The 24,349-nt window shown below is 35.1% G+C and overlaps 6 protein-coding genes across 11 annotated transcripts in view; 2 read left to right on the top strand and 4 right to left on the bottom strand.

Annotated features, from left to right (window-relative positions):
• LOC127810373 (uncharacterized) overlaps positions 1 to 16,279 on the bottom strand; it is a 49,769-nt gene extending 33,490 nt beyond the window's left edge. Inside the window, exon 1 of the mRNA XM_052349813.1 lies at positions 16,147 to 16,279. The gene's annotated coding sequence lies outside the window, so the exon portion shown is untranslated. The remainder of the gene's footprint in view (positions 1 to 16,146) is intronic.
• LOC127810378 (14-3-3-like protein GF14-C) overlaps positions 1 to 24,259 on the bottom strand; it is a 38,134-nt gene extending 13,875 nt beyond the window's left edge. The window contains exon 1 of the mRNA XM_052349828.1: positions 24,170 to 24,259. The gene's annotated coding sequence lies outside the window, so the exon portion shown is untranslated. The remainder of the gene's footprint in view (positions 1 to 24,169) is intronic.
• LOC127810008 (uncharacterized) lies at positions 1,137 to 10,832 on the bottom strand. The gene is made up of 13 exons (XM_052349223.1): positions 10,778 to 10,832; positions 9,190 to 9,281; positions 7,817 to 7,914; positions 7,613 to 7,699; positions 7,135 to 7,531; positions 6,585 to 6,727; positions 6,298 to 6,495; positions 6,107 to 6,197; positions 5,849 to 6,017; positions 2,789 to 2,899; positions 2,611 to 2,707; positions 1,820 to 1,920; positions 1,137 to 1,373 (listed from the first exon to the last, which is right to left on the bottom strand). Exons 1-12 carry the CDS (start codon positions 10,830 to 10,832, stop codon positions 1,893 to 1,895), a joined length of 1,566 nt encoding a protein of 521 aa, XP_052205183.1. The 3' UTR covers positions 1,137 to 1,373; positions 1,820 to 1,892.
• On the top strand, positions 10,626 to 17,744 carry LOC127810375 (RHOMBOID-like protein 9, chloroplastic). 3 transcript variants are annotated; one of them, XM_052349818.1, is made up of 7 exons: positions 10,626 to 10,875; positions 13,287 to 13,857; positions 14,691 to 14,883; positions 15,015 to 15,180; positions 16,171 to 16,341; positions 16,730 to 16,884; positions 17,131 to 17,742. In XM_052349818.1, exons 2-7 carry the CDS (start codon positions 13,293 to 13,295, stop codon positions 17,366 to 17,368), a joined length of 1,488 nt encoding a protein of 495 aa, XP_052205778.1. In that variant the 5' UTR covers positions 10,626 to 10,875; positions 13,287 to 13,292; the 3' UTR covers positions 17,369 to 17,742. The 3 variants fall into 3 exon arrangements, with proteins under 3 accessions (XP_052205778.1, XP_052205781.1, XP_052205780.1); XM_052349821.1 differs by lacking the exons at positions 10,626 to 10,875; positions 13,287 to 13,857 and adding an exon at positions 13,864 to 14,513 and having other exon boundaries at positions 17,131 to 17,744; XM_052349820.1 differs by lacking the exons at positions 10,626 to 10,875; positions 13,287 to 13,857 and adding an exon at positions 13,864 to 14,519 and having other exon boundaries at positions 17,131 to 17,744.
• Positions 17,860 to 20,371, top strand: LOC127810382 (membrane protein PM19L-like). 3 transcript variants are annotated; one of them, XM_052349839.1, is made up of 4 exons: positions 17,860 to 18,123; positions 18,250 to 18,427; positions 19,906 to 19,954; positions 20,041 to 20,371. In XM_052349839.1, exons 1-4 carry the CDS (start codon positions 17,991 to 17,993, stop codon positions 20,143 to 20,145), a joined length of 465 nt encoding a protein of 154 aa, XP_052205799.1. In that variant the 5' UTR covers positions 17,860 to 17,990; the 3' UTR covers positions 20,146 to 20,371. The 3 variants fall into 3 exon arrangements, with proteins under 3 accessions (XP_052205799.1, XP_052205800.1, XP_052205798.1); XM_052349840.1 differs by having other exon boundaries at positions 17,860 to 18,105; positions 19,906 to 20,371; XM_052349838.1 differs by having other exon boundaries at positions 19,906 to 20,371.
• On the bottom strand, positions 20,520 to 24,315 carry LOC127810380 (14-3-3-like protein GF14-C). Of its 2 annotated transcripts, XM_052349834.1 has the most exons (6): positions 24,170 to 24,224; positions 23,910 to 24,009; positions 22,901 to 23,414; positions 22,674 to 22,796; positions 21,525 to 21,641; positions 20,520 to 20,758 (listed from the first exon to the last, which is right to left on the bottom strand). In XM_052349834.1, the coding sequence occupies exons 3-6, from the start codon at positions 23,384 to 23,386 to the stop codon at positions 20,696 to 20,698; spliced, it is 789 nt and encodes a 262-aa protein (XP_052205794.1). In that variant the 5' UTR covers positions 23,387 to 23,414; positions 23,910 to 24,009; positions 24,170 to 24,224; the 3' UTR covers positions 20,520 to 20,695. The 2 variants fall into 2 exon arrangements, with proteins under 2 accessions (XP_052205794.1, XP_052205792.1); XM_052349832.1 differs by lacking the exon at positions 23,910 to 24,009 and having other exon boundaries at positions 24,170 to 24,315.
• Between the last annotated feature and the right edge of the window lie 34 nt (positions 24,316 to 24,349).

The following is a 24,349-nucleotide window of genomic DNA, read 5'->3' as shown; positions in this document are numbered from 1 at the left end:
CTAAAATCTGCTGCTTTGATGAGACAGATGTTTGGGCGTGAAGCTGCAGGGACAGAGAAAGAGAAAGAGAGTGAGTGAGGGTGGGGTCTGTGAGAGAGAGAAAGAGAGAGGAGAGAATGAGTGAGTGAGGAGTGGGTCGTGAGAGATAGAGAGAGGCAGTGAGGGGGATGGATTGAGCGGGAAAAGTTTTAATCTCAGCCATCAAAGTATCAGAAATTGATCTCATCCATCAAAATGTCTATATATTTTAGACAATTCAAAACAGTTGTGCCTTATTATATAGATTTTTTTAAACATGCAATTTCTATCATTAAAATAAAAAGTTAAGAGATAGAAGTTAAAAGTTTAAAAATTTAAACTTTCAATAATTTAAATTTACTTTTAAAATTTAAAATTCTTATTAAGTTTTATAAATATTTAAAAATTATAAAAAAATTTCTTCGTACTTGGGATTCCAACTCCAATAATTATGTATGAGATACATATTTATTTATATATATAAAATTTTTTAAAGTGATTATGCTTGTGTACGAGATATAATTTTTTTTATAAAAAATATAAAGTTGTGTATAGAAATTATTTAAGATTTATTAATTATCACTGTAAATTTGTGAAATTGCCTAATAATATTTAAAGTATTAGAGTAATTAAATTAAATATCAATAAATTTAATTTAAAATTAAATTATTTATATTTTATATTTTTATAAAATTAGAACTTAATTGAGTCTACTAGCCCACCGACCCTTAGACATATTGAGCCAAATTGCAGGTCTAAAAAAAAAAAACCCCATTAATTTTATGTAAATAATGAGTCGAACTAAACTTGATTCATTAGAATAACGAGTTAAATTAGATACAAATTATCTAACTAAATGTTATGATTTAAATCAATTTAATTTTACATTACACAAAGAGAATACAAATGAGAAATATCCTCCCCAAATGGTACCAAAACAACATAATAGAATAGCCTGATTGGGGTAAGGTGGATCCATTCAAAACCTATACAAGAGACTTGTGAATTAGAAAAGAGGGACACGCAATTTTGACACTCACTTGTAATATTTATGTATTAATATACTACTCAAAAATGTCACAAGTGAGTGTCCAAATATTATCTCCAATTCTCTTCAGAAAAAATTATATGAATTACAATTTACAATATATCAAATTCAGTAACAACTTAATATTTACACAATTCAACCGTCAAAACAAATAAGGTTCATAAAGGTATAGCAGGATTTAGAGAGTCCAATCATCAAAATATATCAGCTTTTTCAGTAAGTTTTTTATTTTTTATTCGGAGCTTGGAGCCTCGAGCAATTTAGAACAGATTTGCAATCAGAATCCATCGATCATCTTCAATCCCACCTGCTAGAATAGCAAAGACATTATGCTAGTATTAGCTTGGAACGAGATCTCTAGAATAAGCAAATAAGAAGCTGTACTTGCAACTTTGTTTTATCAAACTAAGTCCTCCTTTTGGGTTGAATTGGCATACTACAACCTCACAACTTTTATTTATACAAACGTTATTGAATGGCAACTCGTATATTCAGATCTTGGTTTTAGGGAGTAGAATAGAAAATTTTACTGGTTTTTGTGTAAAGTAGGGCTGGATAAATGAGAAAAAAAAATGGCTTGAAAATCTCTGTTTGAATTGCTTGTGAAATGTGAACAAGCTCAAGTATATTTTCCTTTAAATTCATCAACTACATATGGAAACATTCGAGTGGTTTATCTAATACCAGTTCCACACCCAATCAATGCCTGATGGATAACAAAATCACCAGAGAAAGCTATGCGCAAAACAGTACCTTAATTGCATTGACTAAATGGCAGCAGATTAATTAAATTAGGCCGCTTTGCTAATTTTAGAAGATAGGTCCATCAGGAATTCTTTCCAGACCTTCTTTTCCTGTAACAAAAAGAAAAAAGAAAATCTCACTTCCAAAACTGCCATTGGAACAAAATGATTATCTAAATGCAATCGAAGTCTGAAAATTTTCTGCTTAATGCAGGTTACATTTTACCGATAACCTATGCCCACATAAGATGCTTGTACCCTAACAAATGGCGAATGAGTAAACAAGTTACCTCCGCATCCCAAAACAAGGAATTTTGCACTCTCTGTAAAGTTCAGGAAATATAAGAAACTAAAGTCTATAGATAGTAGATGCCCAGGACAAAGCATAAAAATTGGTTTTCATGATTGGAGAAATGTGTTTTTATACAATTGATTTGAAAGCAAAAAAAAAAAAAATGATTGGATTGTAATATTTCATTAGAACTGTTTCAAATAGTATTTTGAATTCTAATAGTGAACCATAAGTTTACCCCTGTTACACCTTATTGCATATCACATTTCTCTTACAAATCCAGGTACCTACCTAAACAAGCTGTGGTCTAACATTGCCCAGTAATGTATCTTTAGATTTTTTAATGGGATCAGATTATTACATACCAATTTTAGAAACAAGGTTGCAAGGAACAATCATGAAGAAAACAGAGATTTTTAACATTTAAAAAAATGTCTATAGGAGGACCTAAGACTAGAATGCACGCATTCATACCCTTGTATATACAAGTTGGATATACATTCCATTACCTTAAAGAAGAAATGGATTTTTGAATCTCTTTTTCCTGCTCGACGTCAAAGGTGAACCACTTGTCACCAGACTCATCCGAGTCCTTGGTTCTCACATCTGTAAATTGAACAAAAAAAATAAGCATCCTAACTCACTACTGAATTCTTAAAAGTCTAACTGCTAAAGTAATCACCTAACCTTGGAGGAGAATAGTAGGATTGTCAGAACTTCCTTTTAATTTCCAATATTTGTGCCCCGCAATGCCCAAAAGGATTGGTTCTGTCCTAAGAGAATCAGATCTTTCGTCCTCTGAGAAAATGGTTCACACACAGGTCAGGTTATCATGCCAAAGACACTAAATTTAAGGAAGAAGCCTCGGAAGATGCAAAACATAATTGATAAGGAAATGACTTCTGAGAATTTGGACATAGAACATTCTACAATGATAACATTTGCTCATATAGGAAGATTGATTTATATTTCATAAGTTAATCATACAACAAGGGCAAACCAGCCTAAACTGCAACAAATAAATAAATGCATTAATGAAAATGTTGAAATTGGAAAGAAACCACGTTTGAATTTGTTAAGGGCTTCCATCATTGTCCTTCAAAGAACAAGAGATCTATTAAATTTCAAAGAGTTGTCTTCGACAAGCTTAAACCCACATTCAGGTACTTTTTTTTTTTTTTTTTGGTCCTAAAACCTTTGATCTGCCTTCTTCACTTCTTCTTCTCAAGATGAAAATCATGGTCATGTAGATCTATGAGAGGCTCGGCCCTGAATATATACTGATCTAGTATCAGCCATGCCAAAAGGGATGCTATGCAGCAGGTGTATTCCCGTAGCAGGGGACAAAGCGTGAACCCACTTGACAACTGCATTTATTGTTTCTATATAACTATGCACTTGTCAAATACGCTTATTTTCTATCAATAAACACATGAAAAGCGCACTTGGCAAGTGCGTCTATTGGTTCCATCACCGAATGCACTTACCAAGCGCGTTTATGCCTTCGGCATTGCTACAGAAGTGTCCCTGCTTGCATGACAGATGTTGTGGCACTCCTAATACTAGATTGGTAATCATTTTCAACCGGACCTGTTTTGGAAAAAAAAAAAAATAAAAATAATATTATTTTAAAACCATGTTCAGCTTGTTGTTTATTCCTGTTCTATTTTTCTTTTTTCTATTATTTTCAACATCTCTAAATTAATTATTTCAATTAGCAAGACACCATGTTCAGATGGCTGTTCTCTTCCTACTCTGTATTTCCTTTTTCTCTTTTTTTGTATTTTTTTTTCTAATAATCTAGTTATTCTCTTTTTCAATATCTTTAAATTGTTTATTTCAATTAGAAACACACCACAATGCAAATATTGTATATACCTCAGTTCTCAATTTTACTTAAAGTCTGTTGTTTAACTAAGATTCTATTTTTTTAAAAATTTACTTAAATTAATGTTTTTTTTTATTTTTTTATTTCATTTAACTGTGTTTTATGCCATTATGAAACTAATTTTTTATTTATCATTTAGCACTTTGTTGAAATAATGTTAGTTGCTATTATAGTGTTGGCTATTTGTCATTCATAATTTTATGGTTTTGCATTTACCTCTTTATAGTTTTAAATTGCAAAAATGGTATAAAGTTTTTATACACATTATGAAAAATGTGCTCGCCATGCCTATGAGGCATGTGCCTCTGCCTTGTGCCTTGCACCTCAGCTCCAAGCACTCTTTGCAGCTCAGTGATTTTTTGACAACTATGAAATATTAGACGATTGGAAAGAAACAATTATAAGAGGGATCCATGAATTAAATTTGCAATAATTTTTGTTGTTGGTAGACTGGAACTAAAAGGTGAAATTTTAGTTTTCTCATAAAATAAAACAATCAAGGAAAATACAATTCAAATAATAACATATCAAGCCTTAATCCCTCCACGTGTGTTGTTTGATCCAATGTGTTTTATGTGGACTATTGGCTACCCAACACAACCCCCCTCCTTTATATGATCTTGTAACATACTGTAAATAGGAACCCACAAGTGGAGTTTTCAGACAAAAAGATAAAAAGTAATCTAGTACAATATTACCAATTTTGTTAAAAGATAAACACAAGATTTCTTGGATAATCAAAGCTAGGTCATCATCTAAAGAGATTGATGATGAAACAAATATATTTAAAAGGTAACCAAATTAAAAGAGGGTCACAAATTTTATACAGCTGTAAGGATAAGGAAACTGATATAAAATCTAATATAAATCAACTAAAATTCAATGCTAATGAAAAAATTAGAAGGGCCAAGAACTAATAGACCACCCAAAACTATTGCAACTTTAGTCAATTTGCTTCATTTTAAATTTCTCCAGAGCGACAAAAAACAATTGATGACATTGCAAATGTGCAAAGAATTTTCTATCACAAGGATCAAAACAAATCCAACAGTAAGGTTTAAATTTGTCTTACTACTTTAAGGAGGTGAACTGATGACTATCCCTGAAACTGACTAGTAAGTTCATGTACAGGTTATGAGACATATGCTGTATTGTACCTTTTCAGTACCTACCAAGCTCCATTTAGAGGGGCATATGGCTATTGCACATATTCTAAACTAGAGGGGGCATATGATCAAGAGATAAAATGAGATAAGAAATTAGAAAAAGGGGTCGCAAGGCCTAAAGGGTGATGAACCAAGCTACACCTGAAAAGCCAGAGACTAAATTGTTAAGCAACTTTCAGGGCAAACAAAATAAACAAATCCACCTCTCCCATGATTTATTGACAAGGTGAACATAAAGGAAAAAAGAGATTGAACACAGGTTACCAAGACCTGAATATAGGTATATTACAGTTCTAATAGAATAATCCCTTTACCTGACAGGGATAACCTAAAATTAGAGGCTCATTAAAACAACAATCCCCACTGTGGGGAAATTAAAAGCTCATTAATATAATTAAATAAGTGAGCCATGCCAAAATGTTTAGTCATCTGAAAGATCATATAACTCTAGTCACTAGTTTATATTTTCTAAAATAGAAAGAGTAAATTCTAGCACTAAAATAAAAGCAAGTTCAATTAGGATCACAACAAGCTTGACTCAGACAAATGTGCAACATACAAGGTCAGGTGAGATAGTTAAGCTAAGTCAAACTCAATGTCTAAACATTATCTAGGAAGTCAATTTAACAGCCCAAGAACCAGTTCAATTGTTTTTTAACAAACATTCTAAAATAATCACATTTCAGATCATACCATTAGGTACCATATCTTTCAACTCCAGCAATTCAGCATGAGCTTGAGCTGCTTCAATTTTAAAGCGTGAAACAGAAGCTTCATTCTCAGCAACTGAAAGAGGAGCACCATTATGTGAAATGATAGCTTTGCACACCTCGTCCTGCATCTTTTGCTTCAATTCTTCCTCCTATAAGGGGTATCAGTTCAAAAATGAAAAACACTTAACATTATCATATGTCATATGAAGGCCAGAAAAGCCACCCATGTCTTTGCTACCTTATGTTTTGCAGCACGAACTCTTTCTTTTGCTGCTTTAATCTTTTCAAAAAAATTTGAATTTTGATCATCTATCCAGTTCCTAATTTTTCTGCAATGAAAATTAATTTATTTGTTCATAATTTGCTGCAAGTAAGAGAAGCCTTGAAAAAAGAAAACAGAAGAAATAAGTAAAAAACCTTGTCACTTACTTGGTGCAAAGAATTTCATCGCATAGAAAAGCCAAGATCCTAAGCCTTTTTGAGGAGTCTAAACTACTATAATCCTCAGCTTCCCAGCCAAACCCTTCTAGCTTCAGTTTTTCCCATGCAAAATGGGATCTGAAGATACAATTCCGTAAAACATGCAGCCAAGAATCCTTGCCATGTTTTGAAGTTATCTTTGAAGAGCTGAACAGATGATGAAGGAGATATCAGTACAGTGTTCCATACTAATATAGATCTAATTAGCTACATATTCCTAACTTCAAGGTCCGTACTCGCCACTCAGGTCCTCTAGTATCAGCGACAGTAACTTGATGTGAAACTGGACAACTGGAGAATATTTTCCTTGGCACCCACGTCCCCCATGTATTAGCTCTTGAAGCAAATATACAGGTTCCCCTTCCTTCAAAACAAGAATCTACCAAAGGGCAATGTGTGAAATGGAAAAGGTGAGAAAATTAGACACTAGCTTTTTTTCATACACTGCATACAAAAGATTATTGAAAAAAGTACTAAATAGAACATAAGAGCCAAACATGAAAGCAGTAGCAAATGGTAGATGTTAATGGAGATTACTCCTTAAAATTGCATTAGAAAAGCTCCAATGACTAAAATGAAGTCTAATGAATACTTGAAACCACTCTTAATAAGTATGGTTACCTAATTTGTTATAACAGTTCCGAGCAACAAAAACAGCGTACACAATATCAAAAGGTTTAGAGTCAAATGGGATGCATTTCACTTGACAAATTGAATGAAACTGTTCAGAGTCAAACGATGCAAATTTGCATTCATTCTCTAATTATTAGAAGAGAAGTTCCTTACCTCCTGAAAAGCAGCACAGAATTCCAAGAATTGCAAGCCATAGCCTACATCCCTTGGCGGTAGGTCAATGCCAGCTACAGTTATCAACTCAGTGCCCTCGGGCAATGAGATGTCTTCACCAATGCATTTAGTCTCTTTCAATGAACTCCTAGTTCCCCGGTTGCCATCTTGGATCTCTATTAACCCTTCCTTAGAAATTCTTTGCCTTTTGGCTTTGGGATTACTCTCCTTCAGCAAAATTTCATCATCTTCTTGGTTACCATCCACAGCTTTCACAATATTGGCCCTACCAAAACTTTCAGGACCTTTAACATGGAGCAGCTCTGAAACAGAGGAAAAACCTTCTGCTTTTGCTGTGTGCACCAGTATACCAGTGGGCTGGTGGCCACGTTTCTTCCTGAAAAGTCAAAACTTTTGAGACTCGCCAATGTAATTACTTTAAATACCAGTCAATAATAGAGAAGGTCAAACAACAAACATGCAGACGCTGCAATTGCAGATGCCTCTGCACTTCGGACAACTCCAGTCCTCCAACGCTACCATTTCTTCTGCCTTTTCTCCATATCTGAACAAAATCAAACAAATCAATTTTATGAAATGACATATAGGCTGCTACCCACCAGCAAAAGGAATAAATATATACAAAAGAGCTGATGATATGAAGCACATTATTGTCACCAACCTGTTAAAGAGGCATTTACGACAAAATTTCATAGTACATGGCCGGTCCTTCTTGTGATTCTTGCATGATCCAAAAATATTTGTGATTTTCTGACGACACTGCAAAAATGATTTGTTTCAATTACAAAACAGATAATACCATAGTAATGAAAAGTAGGGAGAAATGTGATTCAAATCTTGATTTGTGCAGCAAGTTGGTGCTAAGAAAAAGGAGTCATTGTTCCCAAGTATGACTTCACAACTATTTATCAAGAACGATTAGTACGATTCATGACTCAAGAAAATGATAACCTCCCAACATTTACACTTTGCATATTATATGAATTTTCTTATACAGACTCCTATGCTGTAAAGCAAAAAGCAACATAGAATATGTTACCCAGAACAACAATTGACCTCCTTCCAATAGTTTGTTGTCACTAAGCACATTTGAACATATTGATGCGTATTTTCTCAGAACCAATGGACCCCGCCCAGCCAGCCCTAGACCCTAAAACCCTAAACCCTATTAAATGGACCCATCCGGGCCAGCCCACAATATTATTTTAATTTATTTATTTATTTTAAAAGTATTGAATTGTTAAATTTACTTAAAATATATATTAACTATGCATAAAATATAATTTAGTATTCACATGCATTCTTATGTAAATAAATTTGAAATATTATTTGACCATTTTGAAATGAATGTAATTATGCATAAAATATAATATACATTAAATATACTAATATATATTATCTTGAAATGCTGAAATGCTGCACACAGCACTTCAATTTTGGGGGTGGTAATGCATAAAATATATTAATTAACAATGTATTTCAAAACTAATTTTATAAAATATTTTCAAATTTTAACATTTTTTATGTGAGTCAAGTCAAGTTAAGGCTTGGTCGAGCCATAGATAGGGCAAGCTTGATCTGACTCTTATCACAGATCGAGTCAAGCTGAGTCCTAGGCCACATATCTTAAACTAGAACGCCCAATACACTAGGTCCAGCTTGGCTCTAATCTATTGCTTGCTACAGTAGCCTCAATCTTTTCTTTCATAAAAGGGAAAAACCTTTTGTTATCAAGTATGTAAAAGGCCCAAAACCACCCAAAGAAAATTAAAATTTCCAAGCAAACTCCCTAACTACTTTTTCGCAATTCAGTTGGCGGATCCCCAATGTGAGCACAGATCTACGCCGGTAGCCACCGCTTAATTTTCCATAAAATGCACAAAACAGGGCATAAATTCAAAATCAACCGTTGATCAAAAAATAATATCAATTACTTGTTGCAGAACCCGTGAGTAATCCATCCAAGTATAATCCAACCTTCCCCAATTCCCTATGAATCTTATAAGTGATTATGAGAGAAGCCGAAAACAATACCTGATGACAAGTCTTCCCCACGCGCAGAGAAGAATTTCTTCCTTCTTGTTCTCGTCGCGGTCGAGGTCGCGGTCGCGGTCGCCGGTCCTGCTCTGCTGATTAGCTGAGTCCTGAATGGATACGGAGACTGAAGCAGCCGCCGCCGCCGCCGCCATTTTCCGCCGATTCTTCTTGCGGTTGGTCGGAAACTGGACGGCAAATATTTCAGATCAGACGCGCAGTCGTCCTGTTTGCGGTGGCGGGAGAGCCTGAATTTGATGGCGTGTACATGTACCAGGAAAATGAAATTAGGGCATAAAGAGAGGAGAATGATTTTCGCACCGATATGGCGCACCGACTGGATCCCCCTTTTATATATAACAAAGGAGAAGGGGTCTTAAATGGAAAATCACTTTGCCCGCGGTAAATACATTGTATCTTCTCGGTGCATGAATCACTGTCCGTATAAAAGGTAATGTAAATTTAACCATAATAATTATATTATTATTGTGTGGAATAGAGTGGATTCGAACTTAAGAAAAAAGAACTAAAAATTTATTAAAATAAAATATTCACGTATAGAACATAGAGTTATTAGATGATCGATAAACCTAAAAGGGTATTAATCAATTGACTAAAACTAAATAATTAAGATCAAGTGACTGAGTAATCTCTTTCGATAGTTTTTCTCAAAATCCTTAAAAAATCCTATCAAAAATTTACGAGTAACTCACTTATTATTATTTAAGAAAGTCTTGTGAGCCACCAATATCTTCCTTACACATTCAAAAAATAGATTTAAATGCCCACTGAGAATTGTGGCTCTCCCCTTCACCCATTGATCTCCTCTCTCTATAAATAGGAGCCTCGTTTTCTAGTAAAAGTATACTAACAATTCCAAAAATTAGAACTATATTGGTTTTCAACACTTTATTTGAAAGATTAATTTTAGTATCGAAAGACTTGAGGTAATATTCACGCATGCCTCCAATTGATTTATTTCTTGCAAATAATGATCAAAACACTCTTTCACACAAATAAATTTATTGTTATATCTGAGCAACAATATATAAAATTTTAATAATAAAATAGTCATTGATGTTAAAAAAAAAATTATAAAGTATCATGTCATTTACTCAAATTTATTAAAATTTTTAAAAAACAATAAAAATAATTTATTTTATCTTAAATATATGATCTCTAAATCACAATAATTTTAAAATAATTCTATTATTTTTATTTAAGTTTATTTAAAAATAAAAAACTAAATTAATATAATTAAAGTAGTCCTTTATTTAAAATGACATATTAAAAAAAGATCAGACAAATTGAATTCTTATTTGATTGTGGAAACCGTACTGATGGAAAGCTTTGATTTGCGGCGGGGGACAACCAGATCAGGAAGTAGTGGTTCGGAGTCGCGTGTTTGTACACGTGGCGGGAGTTGAATGGGCCGACGGCGATAAGGAATCAGACTGATGCTGCCTGCGTGACCCTGTCCCATGTTTCTGTACATTTATTTTCTATATCTGGTCATTACAATGTCCGTCCATTAATGGAAGTTCCACTCATCTGAGTATTTTCTTCTCGGCTGTCTCTTCCATTTCACCTTCAGCAACTCCAGTACTAGCACTGATAGAAATGGCACTTGCCTTCTCGCCCATCATCTATTGGATGTGAGAATTTATGCTGCTCGCCTATATATAGGTGCGTTTACGCGTATGTATATATGAACTGTTTGTAGAAATGTCTGAACGAATACTAAATGGGTTCTTTGTACGTGCCAATATGTTTACTGGGAACTAAAGTAGTTGGTAATCCGCCCATATGTTTTCTATTTTTTTTTTTTTATATGAAAACTCAACAGCGTTTGGCCCTTGGATCATGCAATCTGTTTTTAGCTTAATAACGTCAGAGGCCCATTGTGTCTGATAAGTAGTTTATTGCTACATGATTTGTCAAATATACAGTTCGTGTAAAAGGTCCTTGTTAAGGCATTCAAAACCCAGTCTCTGAATTTGTGATCTGCTAGTAGTGGAATGGAAATGAGTAGGATGGAACATAAAATATTTTCTGTGTGTTGGTGAGAGCACGGGATGGAAAGTAATGTAAAACACATACACCTTGCTTGGCAGAGCTGTAGAAATAGATGAAATAGAAACATATTATGTAGCAAAAAAGAAAAAAAGAAATAGAAACATGTTAAGTGGCAAATGACTGTTATGCTCTCTTAAAATCTTAAAAGATAGAGTTTTGTTAACTGAAGGAGAAATTTAAATGACCCCCCCCCCCCCCCCAAGAAAAAAAAACGAGTGAAAAAAAAAAAGAAGAGAAATTTGAATTTTTATAAAATTATTAAGTTTAATTTTGTCAATACACAAAAATAAAATCTTTCCTCTATTTCCATTCTATCCATGCTTTTGGGCGAATGGATGCAAAGTGTTTCCATCAATTTCCGTTCTATTATTCTTGGCTTTCCTAAATGGGATAAACCATGTCCATTCATTTCTATTCTATCTTCCTCTCCTCAAGGGACAACATACTTTATGACTTTTTTTTCTTTTTGGCTCTGTTTTCTCAACCTTATTATCTCTTCATAACAAATTTTACATTTCCTTCATATGCTGCTTAATTGTCATTGTTTCTCTTAGGCCAATCAAGTGCTCATCACAATTGGTAAGGAATAAGGATAGTCTAGCCTCTATACTATACTAGAATTTAATTTTAGACATCACTCTGTATCATTGCAAGTTATTAGTCCAACGTAACTCAACTAAGCTCTTTTCCCGGATTGACCTGATGGCTACCTTGATTCTTTTTACTATATTCACTCCTTTATTTATGATCTCTATCCAACTTACTTGTGGCCTCCCACAAATTCTAGTGCTATCCTGAATATGATTGTTGTCCCTTCTCACAATGGAGTATGTTTTGGTCATACTTTATTTGCTCAAACCATTTCAACTGATTTTCTTTATTTTTTTCCTCAATTGATGTTATCAATATAATCTCCTGAATGAATTCATTCCAATCCTATTTCTCCTAGTTTTTCCATCCATTCAAGTTAGTATCCTCATCTTAGCTGCATTCATTTTGCTTATATGTAGTTTCTTGGTCATCCAACATTGTATCAGATAGTGTTGTTGGTCTTATATCTATCTTATAGAAGTATCCTCTTGACATTATATGTACACATTGATCATGCAAAACACTAAAACCAGCGCTCTATTTTGTTAATTTTCTAGGTTACGTAAACACCAATCTATGCACTTTCATGTAAAGATAAGGCTATCTTAAATTTACTCTCCAATGTTCTAAATTATCATTTACCCCAATATTTTATTCATCCACTAAATTAATAGCGTTAGCAAGCCTGCAATAAGAGGAAAATCTATGGTCTTTCCTATGGCAGTACTTGTTTGGTCATGCTCCCCTCATGTATATCTTCTACTACCTTATTGTGATGCATTTCTTTTCTTCAAACCCCACCATATCAAATTTACAAGTGTCGTATGCTTTCTCCAAGCCTGTGATGATCACATCAAGATATTTCTTCTATTGCCTATAACTCTCCACTATTCTTGATAGATAGGTTGCTTTAATTGTTTACCACCTTGATGTAAGTCCAAATTGATTATCTGGTATTTTTGTTTCAACTATTCACCTTTTCTCTATCACTTTCTCCCAGAACTTCATGGTATGACTTCTAAGCTTAATTACCCTACAGCTAATGGGATCAATCTACTTGCAGATCCACTTCTTTGATATTGTTTCCTATCATTAAAAGTAATAGGTAGTTTATTAATCACTGTTTTAATATGGTAGAGATTATTAGTAACATGATAGAGAAGTTTCTTGAATTTGTTAAAAAAATTAAGGTGTGTAGTCAAGGTCCCTATAAGGGACTGCCATTGCCATTTTTTTTCCTCAAAATGTTGAATTTTGATATTAAGCAGTTTCTTGGCCATGAAATTTATTGCACCATTAATTCTTATCAGATCATTTTCATTTAACTTGAGCGTTCTTGACTGTTCTAATTCATACATGGACAAAAAATGCATTACTTCTGTTTATGGGTACATACAGTTGCTGAGAAATTGTTTCCATTATTTTTTCAGGTACACATGGCCACAGTTTCAATGTGCTATAGGATGTGCTATAAAGATCACTCTCTTTTAAATCCAAAAGAACTTAGAGAGAATGTCAAGCACTCCCAGTTTGGCTTTATTGCAATCCAGGAGAATTTTGGTTGTCTCTCTTTAGTTTCTAGTGGATCATGCAGACCAGTTGTGAATAATTCAACTGGTACTCTATCAAATTTTAGTACAAGAAAAAATGCAAGAGTTTCTCAAGGAATAATTTTCAGTAGAGGGCTTTTCACTTTCAAAACCATGACTAAACCATTTGTCCAACATAACATGCACATGGTGCTGGGCCATCTACGATTCTGCTCCAGTAAAGCTCTACAACAACAAAAATCACCCATCCTCTGTCATGCATTTAAGTCTAGTTTGAATCAGAAACAATTAGAGTCACTGGATGCTTATTTTGGAAAACTCAAGCAAGATGCTAATCGACCTTCTCCAGCTTCTTTCAATAAGAAGGAAGAGATTATTGAACAAAGTGGTTCATTCAAAGCCAAAGAGGTGCTAGGATCACTGGAAGGTTATTTTGGCAAGGTTGATAAAGGTAAAAGTTCAGTAATTGTTTTGTCTTTATCAATTTCCATGGGTGCGGGCATATCCTTGATATGGCTGGGAATTGAGTGTGCTCTTAAGAAGGTTGATATTGTTTTAGGGGCACAAATTTGCTGAACTTTGGAGCAGAATATGAACAACATTGATATACTTGACCTAGTATTTGTGTATGACAGAAAATGCTGAAAATTCTGCTAGTGAGCTCATTTTGTACTGATGTCTCACTATTAGTTGTTCAATCATCATGTCTTCTCTCTTGCTCATAGTGACTGCTTGTACTTTAGCCTGAGGGATTTTTCTTTCTGTTGTTAAATATTTCAACCTATAGTAGAAAAGAAGCATATCTCAAGGTTAAAACTGTATTCTGATCAAATGAGTATCCTTCCAAATTCTAGCTAAGAGCTTCTCTTTGACTTATTTATATATACATATATCTACATGTTCTTGTTACATTTCTTCTTCCATCACTAAAGTTATTCTTCTCTGATCGCAACATGAGGAGTCAAATCCATTGAACATGATTTAGATGAGAAGGCAATGTAGTTCGGTGAATGTGCAAAGTAATAGAGGTGAAGCATTCACATGAAATCGTTTTGGCAATTGTCTATGGACATGATGCGGACTTCACCAATCATAATCCAAGAAGGTGTAAGTGTGAGAGAACAATTGAATGTAGTTAAGAACAAAAGATTTTATTATGTTTATGTGATCAGGGATTTTTGCTATGTCATATTTGGTAACCTTAACTGAGGTATATATCTAGTTTTGGTAGTTTTTTTGGGTAATAAGTAAAATGGATGATATAATGTTATTCCTTTCATTCAGACGCAAAGTCAAAAAACTACCTGCCACCAGCTTCTCATGGCGAAACTCCTGAAGCAGCATCTCCACATTCTGTCAGGGAGGATTCTAGAAGAGCTGGATGGAAGAAACTGAAGAGATACATGAACTTCCAAAAAAGGGATAGTGAGGGTGGTCAAAAGAGTTCGTGCAATGAAATATCCGATATGTACTTGATGTAATATATCTATTTTCTTATTTGCCTTTTTGTTTGATATTGCATCATTTCTCTTGCCAGCAATTTATGTTTATGCATTGGATAAATCCTTGGCTGATACTTTTTCTGATAATCTTAATTTCTTAATGCAGAAGCATGTTGGTTTCTATAAACATTGCAGTTTTCCTGTTTGAAATAGCAAGTCCTATCCGGCACTCTGACGTGGAGCTCTTTTCACTCCCTTCACTGTATGGAGCAAAGATAAATCACTTGATTCTACTTGGAGAATGGTGGAGGCTAGTTACGCCAATGTTTCTGGTACAAGATTGATGATTGGGTTCGTGTTTCTTTTCTATTACTGTTTGTCCATTGTTCAGTTACTTCTGAATTAATTTGTTGTGAAGCTGTGTTTGTCTATGAGAGGAGTTTATCAATTGAAACTTGCTGAATAATAGGCTGCGGCTACAGAGCAATTCGACTGTCCTAAATGTAAAAAGATAATGCTTTACAAATTGAAAATTTGCAGAGATTTCAAATGTTCTCATAATTGAATTTCCTTCATTTCATTTCAATGCCCATTATTACTTAGCAAAAAAAAAAAATGCCTCTTATTTTACTCAACTGGTTGAGAAAAAATAAAATGAAATGGTGCTTGTACATGCAAAAAATGCTGTTGTCATATCATTCTAGTGGCAGTTTTTGCGTAAAGATTCTTTTTTTTTCTTTGGGTGCTAAGTGTATAAAGATTCTATATGAATATTGTTTTCCTAAGTGAAATGGTTCAACTGGGCTTTCTGTTACTTTTTAGGTATAACTGCCCTTTATAGCATTTTATTGAACATTAGAAATTCAAAATATATCATGAAACCACTTACAAATTCTTTAATTTATGACCGAAGCTCCGCTAGGAAGTTCAATAGAAGACACAGAGTATACTCTCTTAACTGCAAACTGATCATCTAGTAATCTGTCACATATTTAATTTTTATTTCCCTTTGATTGCTGGGTTCTTGTTTTGTTGTTTTCCTGTTTGAATGAAAGAGGTGGAAGACTTGTTGTACAAAGGTGAACCCATATGCTGAATGTTCACTTCTGAAAAAATTGGTTCATAAACAGGTCGTAAAACAATATGAACTCATAAAAGATCCACTGACCAAAACAATAGACTGGTTTCAATTCCATGGCATGCCTAAGAGCTAAAGAAGACTGTTTTAAGTTCATTTTATGCCCATAAGTTCCTTGACCAATAAAAAGTATTAGATTTTAAAATCCAAGATATGTTACCTTGAAAGTGCTTTCTATTTGCAGCACTCAGGAATCCTTCACATAGCTTTTGGTTGTTGGGTGCTTCTCACTTTTGGTCCTCGAGTTTGCAGAGCGTATGGATCCTTCACATTTCTATTGATATACATCCTTGGAGGAATTTCTGGTAACTTGACAAGCTATCTTCAAACACCAGAGCCAACTGTAGGTGGGACGGTAAGCAGCACTGCAGTGGTTATGGTTTCTTCTGTCCATTTAACATTTATTTTTGTTTTCTGCATCCATAATTTGTTGGTGCATTTGTTTAGTCTCCCTGGTTGTTTTGTCACTTTTTTTTTTTCCCAGCAATTCCTAGTTTTGATAGATTTTGTAAAATATACATCACTGCTGCATAAATAACACAGTAGAAGTGATCTTGTGATCTTATTCTCATTTCAGTGGGTTTCAGAATTTTAAGATCCATTATCATCATGTAAATAAAGACTCTTGATTTAATTTCCTTGAATATTCTTGTTTGTAGAGAATTCAAAAGGAAAAAATTAAAATAATTATGTGTCTGTTTAACTTGAGATGCTACTACCAATCAGTTCTCTTGTTTGCCCAGGGGCCAGTATTTGCTCTAATTGGAGCTTGGCTAATTTATCAAATTCAGAACAAGAATGTCATTGCGAGGGATAATTCTGAAGACATGTTTCAGAAAGCTGTAATTGCTACTGCCTGCAGCTTCGTTTTGGGCAATTTTGGTCCAATTGATGACTGGTTAGTTCCCTATTAACAAGTTTAGGTCTGAAAGCGAAAGAGCAAAGTTGTCATATTAACTATAATCACAATCGCATATGTTAAAATGGTATGACTTTCTCTATAAACAATCGCAAAGTTGTATTTTCTCCCTGTATTACATCATCGATGTCATATGGTTTACAACGTGACAGATTATATCTAGCTATCAATATTTTCTTCCCTTCTTCCCTTTTTTTCACCCCCGGGGGGTGTTTAATGCTGCAGGACACATTTTGGAGCACTTTTTACTGGTATGATTTATGGCTTTCTCGCATGCCCAATTCTGCAAATGGGTGACAGATCTTCAGAAAGTGGTCAAGATGAAAGAATTACTCTCTTTGGACAGTATGCCGATCCTTGCAAATCAGTTATGATATTCTCCATCTGTGTTCTAGTTTTAAGCTCCTTGCTATTCATCATTGAACCTCCCCTCAACTCACTGCCAGTGGGCAGCCTCTTATAGCTATATTAGTGTTCTTAGTAAGCTGTGTGTGTGTGTGTGTGTGTGTGTGTGTGTACGTGAGAGCTGTATGTATGTGTTGACAATCTGTTGGAGATAAATGGAAATATATATGTATATGTATATATATATATATTTGTAGCAGTAACAGTGCTGCTGGGATAAAGTTTTTTTGATGGGTGGTTCGAAAGGGTAGATGGAAGCCCCTTTTACAAAATTATTGCAGAATTTTGTGTGGAAAGAAACAGTGAGACTTTAGTGCAATTTTGTTTTGGGAGACAAGGTGTAATTGCTGTTGCAGTGTGGTACCATTCAACTGGATGAGATGGTTTTTTCTGGCGTTTTATTCATTTGTGAGTCGGGATGCTTGTTTCGGATGGTATTTTCTATTATATTTTCTGATGTAATGAAACACTTGTGTTAAGTTGAGCCCTCCACCAGAAACTGCGTACACCCGGCCAACCCAGCGCCCTGCAGCTTTCCCATCACCTCTCTCTCTCTCTCTCTCTCCACACGCACACACATCTATTTATATATGTATCATACTCAAAACGGAAGCTAGAAGATAATTGGAATTTAAGGCAGATATTAGCTAGGGAGGTTGAGGTTGTGGGAGAAGAAATTGATGGCGATTGGAAGGAGAGCTAGAAGCCTGATGGGGCCTATCTTAACAGCCAACTTCGTTGGATATCTAATCTTACTTGGACTCGCCGGATGGTCTCTCGACAAATTCATCGACGGTGAACAGAATCACCCTCGTCAGTCCCACCCTCCCTTCGCCTCCCCCCTCCTCCCTCTCTCTATGTTTGTGTTTGAACATTAACGCTTCAACATTTTGAGTATTAATTGGTGCTCTTCTTTTTGTCTCTAATCTACACGTATAGATTTAGGGGGGAATCAGTCGACTAGTTTTATGCTGGTGTTTGCGTCGCTTGCTGGGGCTATTGGTGTTTGTTCGGTGGTGGCTGGGTGGGTGCACCGCCGCGCCTGGCGGAGCGATAGCTTGGCCGCCGCAGCTTCTTCGGCAATCGCCGGCTGGGCCCTAACAGCCCTTGCTTTTGGGTAATTCCATTTCTTCTCATACACCTTGCGGATACATTAAAAAAAAAACAAAATATGGTGTACATAATTATTTTTTATCAAATTTATATTTTTGTTCATGCAGTTTTACTATTTTTTTCTTGTGTTTACTCAATCTTTTTATTGTTTCAATTATATTTTAAAATTGAATTTTTATATTAATTTAATTTTTATATTCTGACATTTTTTCATATGAAGTAATTTAATTTTTTATTATTTTAATTACATTCTTAATTTTTTAAAATTAATTTAATTCATATGTTTTTATGTATAAATAAAATAAAATAAAATAATAAAATACACGTCATACTATGTTTATGTCAAAGTGTATAAGTTAAATTAATTCGAAAATGTAAATTTAGGAATATAATTGAGATAATGGAAAGTTTAAATTATTGCATAAAAAAATTAAAATATAAGAATTAAATTAATTTAAAAATATAAATTCAGAGATTTAATCAAAATAACGAAAAATTCAAGTGATTATATAAAAAATAATATAAAAATACAAAAATAAAAATATAGATTTAGTCTAATTATTTTGCACTTCTTAATTTGGGTGTTCATTGACATTGCTATAAAATTTTTTGTTATCCTAAGGATGGCTTAGAAGAAAACACTTTTAAGATTACAATAAATCATGTTAGAAATATTTTTATAGAGTTATTATATGTATTTAATTGATAATTAAAAAATGATTTAATTAACCAAAAAAAGTTCTTTAATAATAAAATTACTAGCAATGCTCTTGAGAAAAATATTTACATAGTCTATAGTTATAACTATTTGCTAAGTATAATTTATTATAATTTAAATGTTGTTCAAAAATTTAGGATTTTTAATGTTTTGCTTCTTAACCCATAGCATAGATGGTTTGATGCATATATTTGGAAGGTTGGAATAATGTAAAATTATAGATTCAATTCTAATTTCGTATATGCTTGTATAATTGGTTGTGTTTATCCTAGGGATCAGATCTCGGGCTTTAACTCACAATGAATATATTTGTATATCTAAGCAAAATCAATGCAAATTATAAATTTTGAAGAGACTAAAACGATCCAGACCAAAAACAGTCGTTCAATCTCTTAATTTCCCACATTACAAAAAAAAAAAAATGCTTCACAACAAACACTGTGTCTTGATTTTGGTTTCACAATCGAGAAATGGCTTTTGTGTTAGCAAAGAAAAAGAAAGGGAAAATCTAAATTTTATATAAACACCACAAAGAACTCACAAGAATGCTTTTATTAAAGAAAACACTTTGTTTTTTTTGGCTTCTCACCATATGGCCGAAACAGAGGTAAAAAGAAATGTTACATTATAAGGCAAGCTAGTTACTCTTTAAGAGTAAAAATGGTCTCTTTGCAAGGGCAAAGAGAAGGCTCTATAAGATGAAATTATGAATTTTTGGAACATTATTTGCTTTGAATGTACTTTATTAATTTTCCTAAACACAGGCTTGTATGCAAGGAGATCATAATGGGGGGGCACAGAGGAAAAAGATTGGTAATTAGCAATGACACATTGCTCTTCCTTTCTCTGTTGTGTCTATGCATTCAAGCAATAGCAATGAAAAATTACCTGGATTGCAGCAAACACTGGAAGCATTCATCGCAATATCAACCTTGAGCCAGCTGCTGTATTTGTTGCTCTTGCACACCGGCATGTTCGACAGCCGGTTTGGACCGTTGTATTGAAGCTATGGCGGCGCTGCTATGACAAACAGGAGCAAGATTGGTAATTAGCAACTTTGCAGCATGCATTTGTTTCTGTTTGATCCTATGAGAACTTGCTTGAATTGTCCTGAAAAATTTGTTGTTTCGCATGATATAATCATCGTATGTGTCCATTTTCACTTCAAACTTTGTTGTTTCACACACACACAGACAGTCCATCGAGTTCTAGGGATGTGTCGATGTGTTCATCGGTGGTCAACCAGATGCTGCTGCAGTATTGGTACTGCCATGATGAGAAGTACTGCATCATGGTGTTCAGGTTGATGCTCTGTCGAACCCTTTCAGAAACAGAGAGTCCCTCAAGAAAATCATATTGGAGCAGGAAACAAAGGAAATAGCCATACCCATCAAATCGTATTAATTTGATCTGCAATAAACAAGCTTATAACCAATAGGAGCAGTACAATCCTGGGCACACCAGCACACAGATTATGGAATGTTTCTGCAGACTCCCAAAAGTACAATCCATGTTATGATCACAAATGAAAGTACAAACTACAGCTCCTACAAATCACTGCTGACCCTCTGGGGGCTCGCGCTTTGAACTTTCCTTGATCTCATCCCCACCTTCATCCTGAAATTAGAATAACATAATCATCAGTTCAAAGAATACCAGTACCAGTGGGGGGTGGGGGATTCAAATAGAACTCTGGATAAAACAAGCCTTGAGTGAGTTCTATCACTCTGTCGGGGAATAGTAGCACTGGAGGGCTCTCTGAGTTAGAAGCATGGGAGCCTAATCCAGTTTGCATTGAGATTTCAACATCTGTGACATAACTCTAGCCAACTTGTTTTGGTTGGCTGGCTCAAAGTCTAGAACATGGATTTAGTATTGGCATATTATTTTGAATTGTCTAAATTCAGAAGTGCAAGGAAGTTGGACAAAATGGACCATTTGAGTTGGTTACAAAAAGGTTTAAGACACAGGTTTAAATTTACATATGCAAGTAACCAGCATATATTTGACACAAAAAAGACAAAACTAGAAATGAAGTTATTGCTGTAGTTTGGTTAGTGAGAAGAATGCAACAACTAGACACTCCAACGAGGAGCATAGGTATAATGAAAGAAATTTGTAGCAAAGGTGGTAAAGACCAAAAAAAAAAAAAAAACTTGTTAGGAAACTCTTAAGCATGACATGAGATATGATCATAGATTGAAAAGTTGAAATTCATACAGTCAACCCTGTATCATGAAATTAAGGTTTGGTGTGGTTGTGTTATTGTCATTAGTAACCAACATATATCACACAAGTGCACGTGCACATGCAACAAGCAGTAAGGACATGAAGTAATGGCGCACAGAAAAACAAATACAGGAAAAAAGGGATAGAAAGAGACCGCAACATCAGAAGTCCATAGTGTCAGATTGTCCCGAAGAAGTTGCATGATCAATGTGCTATCCTTGTATGATTCCTCACCCAATGTGTCTAGCTCGGAAATAGCCTCATCAAAAGCCTGCCAAGTACCGAGAAAAAAGGTTCAGTTGTACTTCTTTATAAGCATGAAAAATGGGGCCACACACAGATAAAATAGTTCAGCTATCTGAAAACAATTGGAGAGCCCAGACTAGAGCTACAACGTATACAAGACAGATTGATTCAGTAGGCCCAGTCAACTTGACATTGCAGAAGGCAGGGCCGCCTCCATATCCAAGATTAGTTTGCAGTCTACCTTCCAATGAACAGAAAGGACATTTTTGTGACGCCATATGGTACCATCAAACTGCGACCACCCAGTTTTAATTTAAGTATTTTGTAATGGAACCATCCAAAATGTAAAATAAAACTTAGCAAGGGAAGTGGCAAAGAGATGATGCTACCGTCCTACTGGATCTCACTCAGCATTCCGTTCACATGCAAGCATATTAGTTCATAGATCATTTATTATATGTAACCAGAATTTTTAAATCTAGGAGACTGCTTTTGATGATCAAAACCAAGAGGCAAGTCACTTTTTGGGCCATTTACTCTCTATGCGGAACTCGATCCAAAAAAAGTTGACCAACAAGAAGCCATCAAATCACCAAGTGGCTATAACCTCCTTGATTAGGAAAGACAAATAAAGTCAAAGAACTGATGAACACAATCTCAAATAGATCAGTTCCAACAAAATGAGTTTCTACCTTGTTCTCTCTCATCAAAACAAACTTGATATGCATTACTTTCAACCAATTCTTTACAGGGAAAGCTTCTTTGTTACCTTAAGAACTTGTATATCCAGATCCACACACTTTGTTGACCGCATCTCCTTTTGATTATGTCCCATGTGTCCCGATAACTACTAAGAATCTTTATGGGTGAAAACTGAGAACTTGTCTAACTTATCATGTTATTCCATCGGTAAAAAGAAAAAAATATCATGTAATTGTATACTTCCAGGTTTCGAGACATTTGACCAATATGCAAACTTAAGCTAAACACAAATAAGTTCCACTGAACACAGCGACAACAGAACAAATGGGAAACAATGCAGTTTAATAAGCAATACCTGCTTTGCAAGATTGCAGGCACGATCAGGGGAATTGAGGATCTCATAGTAAAAGACAGAGAAGTTAAGTGCAAGTCCCAGTCTTATTGGGTGAGTGGGAGCCAAGTCAGCTAAAGCAATATCCTTCATCAAAGAAAACGAGAAGATAAATCAGGAAGTATGAAGTGACAGAGACACAAAGATGAGTACATCAGTAAAAATGGCAACATGGCACAATGACCACCCACCTGGGCGGACTTGTAAGCCAGCAATGTGTTTTCAGCAGCCTCCTTCCTCTCAGCCGCAGTCTTGAACTCGGCCAGATACCTGTGATAATCACCCTTCATCTTAAGGTAGAACACCTTGGACTCTGCGGCTGTTGCAGCCGGAATGAGATGTGAATCAAGAAGCTTGAGAATCCCATCACAGATCTTGCTGAGTTCTGCCTCGATCTTTCCCCTGTACTCCTTGATAAGGGAGACATGGTCTTCATTTCCACGACTCTCTTCCTTCTGTTCAATAGAAGAGATAATTCTCCAAGAAGCCCTCCTGGCTCCAATCACGTTCTTGTAAGCAACAGAGAGGAGGTTCCTTTCCTCCACACTTAGTTCCTCAGCATCCCCTGCCACTGCCACTTTCTCCATGAATTCAACCATTTCTTCGTATCTTTCAGCCTGTTCGGCCAATTTGGCCATGTAAACATTTTCCTCGCGCGACAACTCAGTTGGCACCATCTTTGTTATGCTAAACTAACACTTAATTCTGTAAAGTGGTTCCAAACACATCCCTTGTAAGCATGACCATACACAAGAAAAGCAAACATAGTTTTAATACCACAAATTTAACTGACATTCAGTTTAATTCCCACTAGAAAAACTCGGCACAAACAGGACAGCCCTCAACTAGACACATTAAGTCCGTCATAAACTATTCACAGGAATTTGATCTTCCGAGGTCCATGATGTTGAAGATCTAAGAATCGAAAACTCAGTTCTCTCAGCTACCTACAAATTCTCAGAACCCAATCTGAGTCTGCGAGTCTCAGACAAAATTAGTTAAGTTATTATTCGTCACACAAGGCAGTGTAACAAATTAATATATTTATATAAACTCATCTTCTGTTTTAATCAACCGTGGAAGGGACCGGCATAATAAATAGTTTGTCCAGATACTAATATCATGCAGATATATGTATATAGAGGTGTTTATGCACACACAAACTCGTCCAATCTAATGATATCAAATCAAATAATCTACATTCAATTCCACTCCGCTTTCCACAGGCTCGCAGCAAACAAACGGAGATTCGAGCTTATTCGACTGATCTATTGAGGATGTAACATCCAGATCAATTGCCCTACGAGTTTGAAGAGTGACGAATCAGGGGAAGCAACAGTAAACGATTTCCGATCTACATAGAAAGCGTGCAAACAGGAAGGCAAATCTAACCTGGAAAATCAAAGACCTAAGAATCAGAAAAGATGGGCGAGAGAGAGAGAGAGAGAGAGAGAGAGTACCGTCCTCTACCCGGCGAATCTTTTCTCTTTCTCTTTGTATTGCAGAGAGGAGCGGAGAAGTGGGCGAAGAGCGGGGATTAAAATGGGGGATTCTGGCTGGGAGGGGAGAGATCCAGTGGGAACGCGACAGATGGCTGGCGGTCGGCCAGAGCCACGTGTGCGTTGACCGTCAAAGCCCTT

Source organism: Diospyros lotus, chromosome 9, assembly GCF_014633365.1.
Source record: "Diospyros lotus cultivar Yz01 chromosome 9, ASM1463336v1, whole genome shotgun sequence".
NCBI classification, from domain to species: Eukaryota; Viridiplantae; Streptophyta; class Magnoliopsida; order Ericales; family Ebenaceae; genus Diospyros; species Diospyros lotus.
The sequence above is the reverse complement of the archived record's forward strand: the minus strand, read 5'-3'. Positions and strand labels throughout refer to the sequence as shown.

What these genes read in the sequence shown, in the direction of transcription:
- LOC127810375 (XM_052349818.1), top strand. Translation starts at nt 13,293, where the DNA reads ATGGCCACAGTTTCAATGTGCTATAGGATGTGCTATAAAGATCACTCT. An exon ending in TAGTTACGCCAATGTTTCTG is followed by an intron (nt 15,181 to 16,170) that starts GTACAAGATTGA and finishes TTCTATTTGCAG; the next exon opens with CACTCAGGAATCCTTCACAT. An exon ending in TTTGGTCCAATTGATGACTG is followed by an intron (nt 16,885 to 17,130) that starts GTTAGTTCCCTA and finishes TTAATGCTGCAG; the next exon opens with GACACATTTTGGAGCACTTT.
- LOC127810380 (XM_052349832.1), bottom strand. Translation starts at nt 23,386, where the DNA reads ATGGTGCCAACTGAGTTGTCGCGCGAGGAAAATGTTTACATGGCCAAA. An exon ending in CCTGCAATCTTGCAAAGCAG is followed by an intron (nt 21,642 to 22,673) that starts GTATTGCTTATT and finishes GGTACTTGGCAG; the next exon opens with GCTTTTGATGAGGCTATTTC. An exon ending in TATGGACTTCTGATGTTGCG is followed by an intron (nt 20,759 to 21,524) that starts GTCTCTTTCTAT and finishes TTCTAATTTCAG; the next exon opens with GATGAAGGTGGGGATGAGAT.
- LOC127810382 (XM_052349838.1), top strand. Translation starts at nt 17,991, where the DNA reads ATGGCGATTGGAAGGAGAGCTAGAAGCCTGATGGGGCCTATCTTAACA. An exon ending in CGGTGAACAGAATCACCCTC is followed by an intron (nt 18,124 to 18,249) that starts GTCAGTCCCACC and finishes CTACACGTATAG; the next exon opens with ATTTAGGGGGGAATCAGTCG. An exon ending in CTAACAGCCCTTGCTTTTGG is followed by an intron (nt 18,428 to 19,905) that starts GTAATTCCATTT and finishes TCCTAAACACAG; the next exon opens with GCTTGTATGCAAGGAGATCA.
- LOC127810008 (XM_052349223.1), bottom strand. Translation starts at nt 10,832, where the DNA reads ATGGGCGAGAAGGCAAGTGCCATTTCTATCAGTGCTAGTACTGGAGTT. An exon ending in TAGTACTGGAGTTGCTGAAG is followed by an intron (nt 9,282 to 10,777) that starts GTGAAATGGAAG and finishes GCTAATCAGCAG; the next exon opens with AGCAGGACCGGCGACCGCGA. An exon ending in TCCTACTATTCTCCTCCAAG is followed by an intron (nt 2,708 to 2,788) that starts GTTAGGTGATTA and finishes TTCAATTTACAG; the next exon opens with ATGTGAGAACCAAGGACTCG.